The sequence below is a fragment of the Lissotriton vulgaris genome, chromosome 7 (genome assembly GCF_964263255.1).
Source record: "Lissotriton vulgaris chromosome 7, aLisVul1.2, whole genome shotgun sequence".
In the NCBI taxonomy this organism is placed as follows: Eukaryota; Metazoa; Chordata; class Amphibia; order Caudata; family Salamandridae; genus Lissotriton; species Lissotriton vulgaris.
In genome coordinates, this window is record NC_141695.1 from 1,675,667,818 (window position 1) to 1,675,681,846 (window position 14,029).

A 14,029-nucleotide genomic window follows, 5' to 3' on the forward strand; every position below is an offset into this window, starting at 1 on the left:
AAGCAATCACAGACATGAGGGTCTGGTGACCCAGTAGGCCACCATCCATGCGATTGCTGTCATCCCTAGTGGGTCACACATTTGCAACCCCTCTAGGAATCACTATGTTAAAAATACATCTTTAGTCCCATTAGGAATTGCGATTTCCAAATAGCAATTCGGTAAGAATTGCAATCGGGAAATTGCAACTCCTCTTTTTTGTACATCTTGCACTGATTGATTGGCTAAAACTGTTCATCAATCCGAAGTTTCCAAATTTTTGTGCCAGTCTAGCAAACATTTCAAGATAGTATTGTACTGCACTGCCGTTGGGGGTATGTCTAATCTACCTAATGATGCAGAAATAGAGTATGTATTCTTTAGTTTACTACCATAATTTGCAAAGCCCTAGGTGATCATGTAAACCTTATCACTTGGGGAATTGCTAGGGAGAGAGTGTTGTTTTGAACAGCAAGAATTTCAGTAGCCATTCACCCTCCATGAGATCATGTGAACATCTGGTCATTAATCAGTTATCCCTGTGTCAGCCAGAAATTACTTTTAGACTTAAACCATAGCCCACAATATTAGAGCCTTTCGCCTTAATCAGTTCCTTGCTTAATAGATCTCAATTTCTTTAAAAAAAAAAAATCTTTTAACAATAGATCTCAATTTCAACCAACATTGTTGGGTAGGTTCTGTTTGCACACACCAAGAGGAAGGGGTATTTTCCTAAGGGGACCTTTGTTACATCGATTTCTCTATTAGTCCGACTCATCATATAGGCTTACATTAATTTACAATGTTCAGTTGGCTCCCATCAAAGCCTAGTTGTCTCAATATTACCAGCTCCACTGCTTAAAAGGAATTCTGCAAAAGTTATGTCACTTCAAATAACTTTGTTGAGCGCTTTGAGATCTTTGAATAGTCAGAAGAAATTACACCTATTTAGAAAGTCATGTAGACCCTCTGAAACATAAGTGGAGGGCATACCTAATTTTAGTTGTTTAGAAGCCATCCATGGCTCTTTCATCGTACAAAGCAAGCCCACACCACACATGTCTGGCAGGAGAGAAAGATTTAGATTTCACATTGGACGGACAGATCAGGTAATGTCTGGAAGCCGTGTTTGACTGGTTTCAGAGGCATAGTCTAAAGTGCAATTCAGACAAGTCGGAGCTGCTCTTCTTCGGAAGTCCTCCGGATCCCGACTGGAAGACTTGGTGGCCGCGTGACATGTCACCTCCTGAGGATACCTCGCACAAAGCTAAAAATATGGGTGTCTTATGTGATGTTGATCTTTCTTTTAGGCCCCAGATTGTAGGGCTGACCGGAAAGTGCTTCGGCGTTTTGAAAATGCTGCGGAAGTTTCTTCCCCTAATATCCCTCCAACATAAAAAAATTATTGTTCAGGCCTTGATAGGCGTGTGTCTTGACTACACGAATGCCCTCTATCTAGGCCTTCCGAAATATCTTCTAGCACGTTTGCAGGTCGTGCAGAACTCGGCTGCTAAAGCCATCTTTGGACTACCGCGAAGGGCTCGCGCGTCGGAGTTGCTTGAGAGACTTCACTGGCTTTCGATCGCCAAGAGAGTCACTTTTAAGATCTTGACTCTGGCCTTTAAAGCTCTCCACTCGACCGGCCCTAATTACCTCCGGAAGCGGATGGCCTTCTATGCTCCCAGGAGGTCTTTAAGGTCCGCACTGCAGGCCAAAGCCGCTGTTCCCACCATTAGACGTGCTCGTACTGGAGGCCGCTCCTTCCGGTATTTGGCCCCTCGTTGTTGGAACGAGCTTCCCTTTGCTTTGAGAACTACTTCTAACCTGCTCGTTTTTCAAAAAGAATTGAAGACTTGGCTCTTCTCCCAGTAATTCTGCGCCGCCAGGTGGAGGGCGTTGTGTTATGTACTTTCCTTCTATCCCTCTTTGCCAAAGCGCCGGGACACTCCACAGAGTAGCCGTGCGCTATAGAAGAGCCCTTTTATAACATAACATAACATTGTTGTCAAAGAAGCTGTATTGAAGTACTACAATGGATGGCCCAACAATACAAGTGTCGGCGTTGGTCCTTGGTGAGGGGAGTTTTGGCAGAGTTCATAGTTACTATTGACTTTTCTCACTGTCCCTCTACTCTATACTCCAGAGGTGAGTGTGCTGTGTTTCTGGTCCTCTTATCTACTAGTATAGGGCATTTACCTGCTAAAAATCTAGGAAGTGGTTGGTCAGGGACTAAAATTCTGACTGTGCCCTGACCCCGAACCCTGCTGTAATTTTGGATGTCCACAATTGCACTTTTTGCTTGCTTCCAATTTGTAGGCCACAATATAGGAAAGATTTCTGTTGTTGTAGCGGGAATATTTGCCTACAATATAGCACTTTCTTTGTGACGCAGTTGGTCTTTTTTTTTTATTTGCATCGTTTTTTTTGTTTTTTTACTATAAACTGTTATGAATTGGATATTGCTAGGCAATCGGATCGAGGCAGCTTCTTCAAGCTCTGACTTTTCTCACAACAAAGTTTTTCAATGTGCCCAAGATCACGTCTGCCGTGGTAGTGGATCATTTGTGGCCTTATATTGTCCAGCTTCCCCTTCACAGTTTATGGCGCTATGGGAGTCTTTTCGTCTGTTATTTATCTTTGGCCAGGAGCATTCATTTGGTAGTCAGACTCTCCCCTGTCTAACTCTAAGTTAAATGAGGATGTCATAGAAATAGTTATTTTAGACTGGTTGGTCCTTACTTCCTTTGGGGTGCTTTCCTGTACTCCAAGTTATTGGTTACAATTATATTGTTGCAGGTAATAGGAAACAATAATCAAAGCCAACAGGCTCTGATCTCCAGATAGCCAAAGTGGTCAAGGCTTTGGCACAAGAAATTTGTGCTTGATTCCGATAACTCATGTAGTTTGCATATTTAACTCATAAATTGTTCACCCAACTCACCAAGGTATGATCACAAAGTAGAGGCTCCATGCATATGGTACCTGCACCCATCACAATTGCAATTGCAATGGTACATCCTCCAGTGACTTATTTTATCCCTCAGTGTCCTGTGACCTCCCCTCCAATGGCCCCTTCTCTCACACAGGGAGAGTGAGAGGCAGTCAGCCCCTTACTGCAAACTTTATTTTGGCAACCTCAGCCAGCCCATTGAGAAACCACAAGCCATAGTTTGCTTCGCCTTTCACCCTAAGCTCAATCGCCAACAACACGCCTATCTGACCCAGTCCCTCAACTGTCCTTAAAAAAACACTATGGTTGCTGGCAGCCACCCACGTATATCTGCAGCATGCATAATGACAGTGTAATGTATGATGGTTTACAAGGTAACATTCTGGGCCAAGAACTATAAAGCAGGCAGAAAGCAGTACACAAACACCTGAGCGTACATGTAAATGCAGTATTTGTAAAGCGCGAACAATTGCCCGAGGGCGTCAAGGCGCTGGGGGCCATTAGGAAGTTTAAGTAAGCTATTGCCCAGAGTCACATGGTGCTGGGCTGACCAGCAACCGAACCGTGAGCCCACATGTTCCGGAGTCAGCCGCCCTGGCCGGTGCGCCACACCTCTTCCTATGGCCGCTTCAACTGTTATCGTCAGAGTCAACAACGAAAAAGACTTGTCTATAGGAGCTTGTGTTTATTAGAATGTCCTTTTTATACAATAGCACAGCCTTTTTTCAATCATTAACGCTTACCCTTTCGGCTTTCCATTATTATACTACAAAAGGTATCTGTTTCAGAGTGTCTTTTCAGATGATTCAGAGAAGTAAGGTTCGCTGTAACTAAAGTGCCTAGATGCAATTTAGTTTACACACCATAGTGCAAGAGTCGTAAGAATGACAATCTACATTCCAGCAAGACAAAGCCTAGCTTCTTGCCAACTCTTCTCCTGCATGTTCTTCCACCTTTCAGATATATTTTGTTCTTAACCTGCAGATTAGATGATTAGGCCTTATATCAACTTCAATAAGACAGAGGATGATTCAATGCCAGAGACTGGATTTATTAAACTGTTTGGCATTGGTCCAGTATGGTGATGAAGCGAAATAAGACGCTTTCGTCATCAATAGTCCTTATGAGACATCATCCTCGACAGTCCCATTCAGTCTATTAATAGAAAGACTAAACAAGCATTTGCAGTGCAATTGGTCTTGCATTTGACCGAGTTTAAGCTATTGTCATTGTAAATGACAATGCCTTTTATTTATATGTTTTGATAATTAACACATTAATAAAAAGCATTGTCATTTTCATTTACAATGCCAATAGCTCAAACTCTTGTAAATGCCAGACCTATCCCATTTCAAAGGAGCGGCCGCCGTTGTCCCGGGCTGCTTGGAAAGTGAAATAGCCTATGGCGCACTGAATGTTGCAGGAAAGCAGGTCGTGCCTGCAGTAGGAGAAACTCATTAAAGAAATAGTGCTTATAGAGTAAATAAGGCATACCGTTTAACAGAAGTAAAAGGGCCAGTACTCATAGGAGGTTACAAACGAAGACAAGGCGGTACTAACGAGGCAATTAACAAATCAGAAGCCAGAATTTACAAAAGACAATGACACAAGCCAATGAAAAATATGAGCGGAGAGTGGGCCGAGCTTTAAGTCCATCCCCGAATACAGAATGCCTCGCAGAGCAGCGCATGCGCTGCCTAGGCTCTACCTTAAAACGGTGGGCATCAGGACAGATCCAGCTGTAGTAAAGAAGCTGGATAAATCACAATTCCTCTCCTCATTTACACTAGCAGAATATACCTAAACAATACATTTAAGGAAGCAATTTTGACAAATCTACCCAGTGTCCCTGGAACTTTATATTTCCGCACTTTTTCTGCTTTCTGTGCATATTTGCGAATTTGCTGCATTTTCAATCCGAACTACAACATAGAGAATACTTTACAAATGTGCTGATCTCTATCAAAATGTTTCCTCTTCAACAGATGCAAAGTTATGACACAGTTGGGAATGTAAAACACAGTTACTCACATTTGAAAAGTTAACTGCTCACTTTCCACCTTTCGATTCCAGTATTTGGACATTAAAGCAGTGCGAATTTCACCCAAACGTTAACATCTCTATGAATGAATCTGCAAGGTGGAGGCAGTTTTTTCTAGAGCAAAGAACTGAAAACCCTGCCTATTCCAATATATTTTAAACATGGTTCATTTTTTGTCATGAAATATTTTATTTCAATGTGTCTCAAAACAATACTTATTTCAAAGAGCCACTCAGCTGTTAGAACAGTCGGGAACACTTATTTTGTTATGGGCTACTGTCTGGAATCTCAGTCCCTTTTAGGGGTACTGTTCTGCAGGCCTTCAAGGAGTCATACAGTGTAAGCACAAAATCAAATAAATAAAAAGATGCTTAGACAGATAGGCGCGTGCGCATACACGCGCCTACACAAAATCTCTCTCTCTCTCTCTCTCCCTCTCCCTCCTTTTATTGAGAGGAGTGTATATACATAGGGTTTCTGCCCTGCTGAATGTTATATTGTATGTGTGTGACTGTATGCACAACATACACACCCTTCTTTCATTTTGAAGATTGTGCCTATTTAGGGGTTCTGTTCTTCTGAATGTTCTATTGTATACATTTTGCACAGCCTATCAAAATCTTAAGATACAGGACACTTAATGAAATGGTGTGCTTTACCTCCCATTTAAGAAAGTAATAATTGATTACTGGAGAATAACATTATGAATTAAACCGCTGAACGGGTATGCATTTATTGCTTAAGTACCATCAGCTTTGGGACTCATTTTCTTTCCATAAATGTGTGTTAAAGTGTCATCTTTGTGAGATAATAACGACACAGGATGAGCTGTACACTTTGGCTTGAGCCATGTGCCATGATATTGGCCATTCCTTGCTTCATCATTGGATCAACTGTGAACAAACTATGTTCCTGCACTTCCAGTGGGCCTCTATACAGAGCAACATGAACTGTATTTACAGCTGTGAATGGAGAGTGAAAGGTGCTCTTTAGATGCAGGGCTAAAGCAGTGTTAGGCACTCGCCAAGATTGCCTCTGAAAGGTCTGAGAGTTGACCACATTTGAAATGCCAGAAGCTTCATCCCCATAGCCTCAGAGAAGCACCAAATCGATAGCTTGGGTCCGGTTTCCCTTCGTTTTCTTTTTAGACCAGAGCAAGGAAATTTGGCATTTTTTAGCTTTCGCATTATGGCGCTGTTGGCAACCCCACCTGCCCACCTTTCCCTTGCTTATTGAAAAGCTCCAACAAACTCACCAAGGGAGCAGGTACAGGACAGCCACACTGAATCCTGCGATCACCATCATGAAGGCAAAGACAAGAAAGTTATTGTTGACCTGTGTCATGACGATGAGGGGAGGGATGAAGAACTGCATGACAAAGGGAGGGAGGAAAAGTTATTTTCTGTAGCGTAAACCAGACCTCAGAGCTATCACAAACTTTACAACAAGGAGTAAGAAAATAGTTACTTACCAGTGTAAGGTTTGGTTCATTACAACTAACTTGTCCTTTACTGAAGGGCAGAGAAGCAACAAGTGCCTTTGACTGTCCCATGTCACCACCACTGCCTAGGTACACTTGGCAATGCCCCTCCTCCCTCTTCAGCACCTGGCGGATGATAAACCTCATGGGCCCCTCTTCAGTGCACAACCAGCAGGCAACGCACAAAGCTTCATTCTCCAGCATGGAAAGGAGACCAGGCAAAGCTGCCCATGCAATGCCATGGCTTCTGTGCATCCAATCCTGTGGGCCTTATGATGAGTCATGAACATTCCAAGAGGACTTGGGAATCTGCCAATGGTGGCTCAGCAAAAGGGTTGGTTGGGGTTTCGCTGTACGACCGCCAAGGCAAGGCATTCTGGGTAGGGGCCCATTCGGAGAACACCACAGGCATTTCCAGGCTAGCCTGCACATCCAACATATCGGCACGTCAAGATGTAGGCCATAATATAAATATGTGTATTTAACTTGGGCAAGTTGTATGAAAGGACTCTACGCTACATGGCTTTGTATATTCCCTCACCCCTCAGGCAAAGTTTGGGGACCACAGGGTACTTGGTCGCTAAACCTAGGCAGGCCAGTGGGGTCAGAGAGCATGCCATTTAGGCTAATATTGAATATCCCTATCACAGTCCATATTTGGGAATGAAAGCACTCCGGTGTCGCCCAAGGAGAGGAGGATCACAAACACAATTTCATCACTGCATCAAGGCTAGCATGAGACAAGAGCAGGCTCATATAAACCTTGTTTCATAACAGCGTAAGGGCAATGTTTACAGGGCGATGTCAGGTACTCTACTCCAATGGCTCCTTAGTACGTGTGTTATACGTAACAAAACACTGTCAGTCCAGGGGAGTGTTGCTTGCTCTCTGAGGACTGAAATTTACTCTTAGAACATTTTCTCTGTGCAGAACAAAGTGTGCATTTGCACAGCCGGCACTTTTAATTATAGCTACATTATGCAGAATTAAACATGTAGGGAACATAATCCTATCAGATAGGTCACATGACATTCCCAGTAGTATACCTAAATACCAGGGTTGAATTGAAATGAGATTTATAATGCGCAGAACAGTAACCCGCAGGTATCAAGGCGCCTAGCAAAAATGATCAGAGAATGATCAGGAAAAAGACAAGAGACCTTACATATATGCTTGCCGAAAGAGGAGAGTTTTTAAAGCAGTACGGAAATTCTGTAAGGACGGGAGAGATCTCAGGTCCAGAGGAAGTTCATTCCACCACTTAGGAGCAAAAGTGGAAAAGGCTCTGCCACCCCATTTGGCTCTTCGTACACGGGGGGCTGTCAGACGCAGTTTCCCAGAGGAACGCAGGTTCCTACGGGGGATGTAGTGGGAGATGATGGACCCTATTCCGGTATCGCTATTTTTGGCGATGGCTCTATAGGTCATGCAAAGAACCTTGAACCGGATTCGGTGTTCTACCGGCAGCCAATGCAGCGTTTTCCTGGCTGCAGTGGCCGAAGAGCGTCTGGGAACATCCAGGACAAATCTGGCTATGGCGTTTTGGACCACTTGTAAGCGCTGCAGCTGGCCTTTGTTAAGTCCAGCATACAGCGCATTACAGTAGTCCAAGCGCGAGCCAATGAGGGCAACGGCTATTTGTTTCCTTGCCTGGAAGGAGAGATATTTCCTGATCCTGCGTAGGGTGTGGATCAAGCCCCAACAGGTGGAGACGGTTCTGCTCACCTGGCTGCCTAGGTCAAGGGCAGGATCTATCAGCACCCCGAGATTCTTAGCAGAAGTTGTAGGGGAAGGGCATGTTCCAAGTGAGTCAGGCCACCAATTGGCTGACCAGATGTTTTCTTTCCCCCCAAACACCATCACCTCAGTCTTCTCCCCATTCAGTTTAAGAGAGTTCTGAATCATCCATTGACCAACCGCCTCCATACAAGATCTAAACTTGGAGGCGATTAGTTCATCTGAATGGGGAAGAGAGACGAGGATTTGAGTGTCGTCTGCGTAAGAAACTACCTCCATCCCGAACGATCTTATTAGTTTGGCTAGTGGGGTAACATAGATATTAAAAAGGGTCGGGCTGAGTGCTGACCCTTGAGGAACCCCACATAGCACTGGTCGGGATGGAGATAGGAACTCCCCTAGCTTGACTCTTTGTTCCCTCCCCGTGAGGAAAGAGGTCAAAAGGTCCAGAGCTGCGTTCTTCACCCCCACCTCCCTCAGCCGAGATGTAAGTACTGAGGGGGAGAGGGTGTCGAAGGCCGCAGTTAGATCTAGCAGGACCAGGAGAGAGGTCTGACCCTCATCTACTGTCGTGCGGATCTTATCGAGCACGATGGTGAGGGCTGACTCGGTGCTGAATTCTCTCCTAAATCCATGCTGGGAGGAGTCTAGGCATCCTGAGCTTTCCACAAAAACGGCGAGATGCTTGTTAAGATGTGCCTCAAGCATCTTCGCTGGGGCAGGGAGCAGGGAGATAGGCCGGAAGTTTTTTAGGACCCCCGGGTCCAAAGAGGCCTTTTTCAACAGGGGTTTTACTACCGCCTTCTTCCATTCTGTTGGGAAAATACCATCTCTGATGGCTAGATTCATTACCTCTAGCAACGGTGGTAGGAGGGTCTCCCTACACTGCTTGATGACTTTCAGAGGGCAGGTATCCAGAGGGGAACCAGACTTGGTCTTAGTTAGTAGTAGCTCAAGATCTTGCAAGACCAGCGGGGGAAAAGAGTCCAGGGTGCATAATGGGGAGATTTCTGTGATGGTCAAACTCATCTCTACCCTAGGTGTAGATGCACTGAGACCTGCTCTTTGTTCCTCGAGGGCCAGGTGGATATCCTGGATCCTAGTATGGAAGAAGGAGGCAATCCTTTCACAGAGATCCTGCGAAGGAATAACAGGGTCAGGGGCTTGCAGTTTGACCAAGGAGTCAACAGTTTTAAAGAGCTCCTTCGGAGAGGAGAGCGAGGAGGTCACGGTAACTAAGTATTCTTGTTTAGCCTGCACTATTTCAGCTTTGTATTTTTTTACAAGAAGTCTGTGAGCCTCCTTGTTCTTGAGGTCCCAACTAGCATGCCATAGCCTCTCCTTTCTCCTCACTTCTTGTCTAAGAAGCCTGAGGGAGTCGGAAAACCAGGGGGCAGAAGGTCTCTTTCTGGCTCGGCGCCGAGATTGTACAGGGGCCAATTTATTCAAGGCCTCGGTAGTGACCTGTTCAAAATGAGCGACTGCAGTCTGTACGCTATCTAGGCCAGTGGTAGCAAGGCTTGCAGCCCAGGGCACGAAGGAATCGCTTTTAATGTTCCTATAGTTTCTGACAGTCTCCATAGTATGGTTCCCTATTTTACAGGAATTCACCCTATGATGTTTCAGAAGAAAAGGGACCGCTAAATGGTCAGACCAGGAAAGATAGATCGGGTCCTTAGTGGTCAGACGGGGGTCATTGGAGAAGATGCCATCCAAAGTGTGTCCTGCACGATGTGTGGCTCCAGTAACACGTTGCGTAAGCCCACATGATTCTAAGGCCTCAGTGAGACAAGAAGTATCCGAAAGGTCGTGCCGTTCTAGGTGGTAGTTAAAGTCACCCATGATGGTAAAGTTGTCACGGCCAAAATAAGGTTCGAGGGACTGGAGGAGGTTATGCGTGAAATGGGTTCTCGAACCAGGGGGTCGATAGACTAAGATACCGGTAAAAAAGGGGCGTTGCGCTTCTTTTATTGTGAAATGAAGTGCTTGAAAACTGTCAGGAAAATCAGGTATGGGTACTATGTGGCATTGTAGGTGATCCTTATAAAGGATCGCTATCCCCCCTCCCACTCGTCCCTGTCTATCGAGTCTGGCCAGGCAGTACCCTTCAGGGACCGCCTCGATTAGATCAGGGTCGGAGGAATCCTTGGCCCAAGTTTCAGTCACAAACACTAGAGTGGGCGTTCTGTCCAGTACCATATCCTTAAACATGATCTTGTTCTTGATAAGGGAGCGGGCATTAACCAGAATGCCCTCCACTCCTCCTGTATAAGGACTGGATGTGACGGGGTGTTCAGAGATAGGATGGATGGGGGCGGGATTGGGAGGCCTAGGCGAGGAGTGACAGCCACATCGTAGTGGAAGCAGAAGATCATCCGGTTCATAAGAATGTGAGCAGCGCTTTTTGTGAGGTTTAAGGGCCAACAATTCGCGAAGAGAGTAACTGCAGGGGAGAGATGACATTGTACCAGAGTCCGGGGGCCAGCCGTCCAGCGCGTCCTCTGCGCGGACGGGCGCAGACGGGCAGGACTCTGGCACGACTCCGGCGCAGGTCCGGCCCGTCCGCTGGTCGCGTCCGCTGCGCGGAGCCATTATTGCCTGTTTTTATAGCGTTTGTCTATGGCCTCCCCAACCCAGCCCGACCTAAGATGGCCGCCAAAAACCGGCGCCCAGCCCTCGGCGTCAACACTCAGCCGAGGGTGGGACCGGAGCTGCAGGGAGGGGGGAAAGATGATTTTTAAAGCGCTGCTGAGCGCTGGGGGGTCTCTACACACTGCTATAGCCTAAATAAAATAAAATTAGGAAGCACAAGTGTCCAACGAGTAAAATCACGAAAATACACTTAAAATATCAGAAAAGGCAAGAGACCTCCCGGCTTCCGCCTCAGGAGGGGAAAGGTGTGTGCAAATGTCAGAAATTACCGCTTTCCTGGTAACTGGCGCCTTTTATAGCGCTTGTCTATGGCCTCCCCAACCCAGCCCGACCTAAGATGGCCGCCAAAAACCGGCGCCCAGCCCTCGGCGTCAACACTCAGCCGAGGGTGGGACCGGAGCTGCAGGGAGGGGGGAAAGATGATTTTTAAAGCGCTGCTGAGCGCTGGGGGGTCTCTGGAATTATGCGATTGTTTAGTGATTTTCTCAAAATTATAGATTTGCTGCATTTGTCACATAATCCATAATCTGCTGCATAATCTGCGGATTTTAACAAAAAGAAATTTGTTTCTAGTTCAAACGGGTTAAAAGTTAAAAAAAAAAATGTAGCATGTTGCCGTGCAATGGAAGGCCTTTTGCAAAGGTTGACTAATCACCTTTCTGTTGCTTATTGCTATATTTGGGTATTAAATGGATACTAATGAGGTGTACTCAATGCCCAGTCAGTGTAAAAAGCACAAAATAATGAAGTAAATCTATCAGAAGATGTCACGAAATACGTTGCATAATTTTCCTTTTCTTGCAGCATAATTTATGCAACCCTGCTGCATAATTTGCCCCTCCCCTGCCGCGTAATTCCAGTGGCCCTGCTGAAAAACTATACCAGGCGCAGCTCTCTAGGCCTATTAATGAAATATCCTTGAGCTCTAAAAAGTAATAAATCCGCACTTGTGCGTATAAGTACTTTAGCAGGCGCAGATTATTACAATTTTTTTGTGAGTTGGTCCTCAAATGCGGTCTAGCATGTTACGTTCTAAGAGTACGACATCCAGAGGGATGCTGCTACTAAGTAGGCCACAGAAGGGCAACATCTCACTGCATATATTTTCAGCTTGAATGTATACAGATTCCTGCTGTGCACAATTAGACATCAGCAAAAGGAACTTCTGTAACTAGACTCAATTATAACATTGACCAGTATAATATCGACCAGGAATATTTAAACATGATTCAATGAGAGGACTACATGTACAGTTCACAATATGAAAGAGCACATCATATTTTATTAAATAAATACCGTGATGAAAAGCAAACAAAGGGACAACTCAATAAATGTTACATTAAAATTAATACCTTGCCCTTAGGAAGGAGTTGTTTATATTACCAATATACAAATGTAAAAGAAATTACATTACATATTTTTGCAGGCAAACACATAATGGACACATTATTATAAAATCAGCATGATCACTGCCTATAAAATGTACACATAATCACCACATTCATAAGGAAAATAACCACAGGTACCACTTACTGTTTACAACATAATCTGGTTACATTTTATTTAAAACCATCATTGTTTAAAGAAGATCGCTCAATAAGAAAGAAGACAAAGGTATGTTAAGTCTCATATCCACCACTCAAATTACTTTCCTATTTCACTGTACTAATTCAACACTAATCCTTTATGGGTTCCGGAGTAGCATGCTACTCGCCAAAAAAGCGCTTTGACGCCTCGTCAGGGGTAGTAAGCACTATATATATATGCAATTACAATACAATACAATATTCTATAAATAAAGTTTCACTTTGCCATTTTGTGTTAAAAATGAGAATACCACACTATAACTTTTACCCTGAAAAGTGGCATCTTAGGGGCACCCGGGCTCAGACCTGGTACCTATGCATCTGCAGTCAGCTGACTGCCCAGTTAGGTAGGCCTGAAAGTTTCAGGCATGATGAGTGTAGTGACCTGGGCCAGGGCACTAGGACCCTGCAGTGGACCATGGGGACCCCAAGGGAACCAGACACCACATCCGGTCAAGGGTGTGGGGAGGGTACAAGAGAGGGGACGAGGGAGCGTGGGCAGACAATACTGTGGGCACCTCAGCACAACGAAGGAATAAAGAATCATATATCTGTTACCGGTCTCATGTGCATCTATGGGGGGCTCGGGACACAACATTTGGCGAACGAAGGCGGGATTCACCTACAGAGAAGAGCAGAAGTAAATCAGATCGTCGTTTTCCATGAAAACAGCGCAACGAACCAGGAGCCCACCCTGGACCGCTGGCCGACAGGAGAAACCTTGCGGCTATCAGCGTGACGAGGAAAAGAAGATGCCACGGTGCAAGTGGCCATAGGAACAACGAGAAGGCAGAGATGGAAACGCATCAACAATAACTGCACCTGGGGAACAAGGGTATCCAAGGAAGAAGTGCTAGCTCTAAAGAAGATATATGAAGAACTGTCAGAGACATACACAAGAATAATGATGAGAGGGACAAGAATAGTGATACCAAGTTCACTCCGGAGGCAACTGGTCAATCTGGCTCATGAGTCGCACCGAGGCGTAGTAGCAACGAAGAAAGTGCTAAGAGAGAAAGTATGGTTCCCTGGCCTAAACCGCATGGTAGAAGACACCATAACGACATGCCACCTTTGTCAAGTGACAGGACAACCGGCTAAGCATGAACCACTACAAATGTCAGAACTTCCAAGAGCGGTGTGGGCAACACTAGCAGCTGACTTCTTTGGACCTCTGGACACAGACAACTATCTAATTGTGGCCATCGATGAATACTCGCGATTTCCAATAGTATGACATGTCCCATCGACATCAGCAATAGCAACCTTACTGATACTAGATGACATCTTTGCAGCATGGGGCTCACCAGAAACGCTAAAAACAGACAATGGTCCTCCATTCTCAGGAGAAGATTTCCGCAGATTCATGGCCTATCTAAGGATAAACCACTGGAAGATAACGCCGCTGTGTCCTCAAGAGAATGGAATGGTGGAGAGGTTAATGGGGAACATCAAAAAGCTGGAGCAGATATCACTTGGCCAAGCTCTGTGTCAGGTACTACGTGACTACAGAAACACGCCCCAAAACTCCACAGGAAGGTGCCCAGCAAAGCTAGTACTGGGAAGAACGAGTTGGACGAGGCTACCGCAAATAGAAGCAACCA

General features: G+C 45.2%; 1 protein-coding gene across 2 annotated transcripts in view; it reads right to left on the reverse strand.

The window, feature by feature from the left end:
• LOC147706290 (sodium-dependent lysophosphatidylcholine symporter 1-B-like) overlaps positions 1–14,029 on the reverse strand; it is a 138,565-nt gene that overhangs the window by 23,269 nt on the left and 101,267 nt on the right. For both annotated transcript variants that reach the window (XM_086932736.1, XM_086932737.1), the window contains exon 11: positions 6,226–6,338. In XM_086932736.1, coding sequence (XP_086788862.1) covers positions 6,226–6,338 — 113 coding nt within the window. The remainder of the gene's footprint in view (positions 1–6,225; positions 6,339–14,029) is intronic.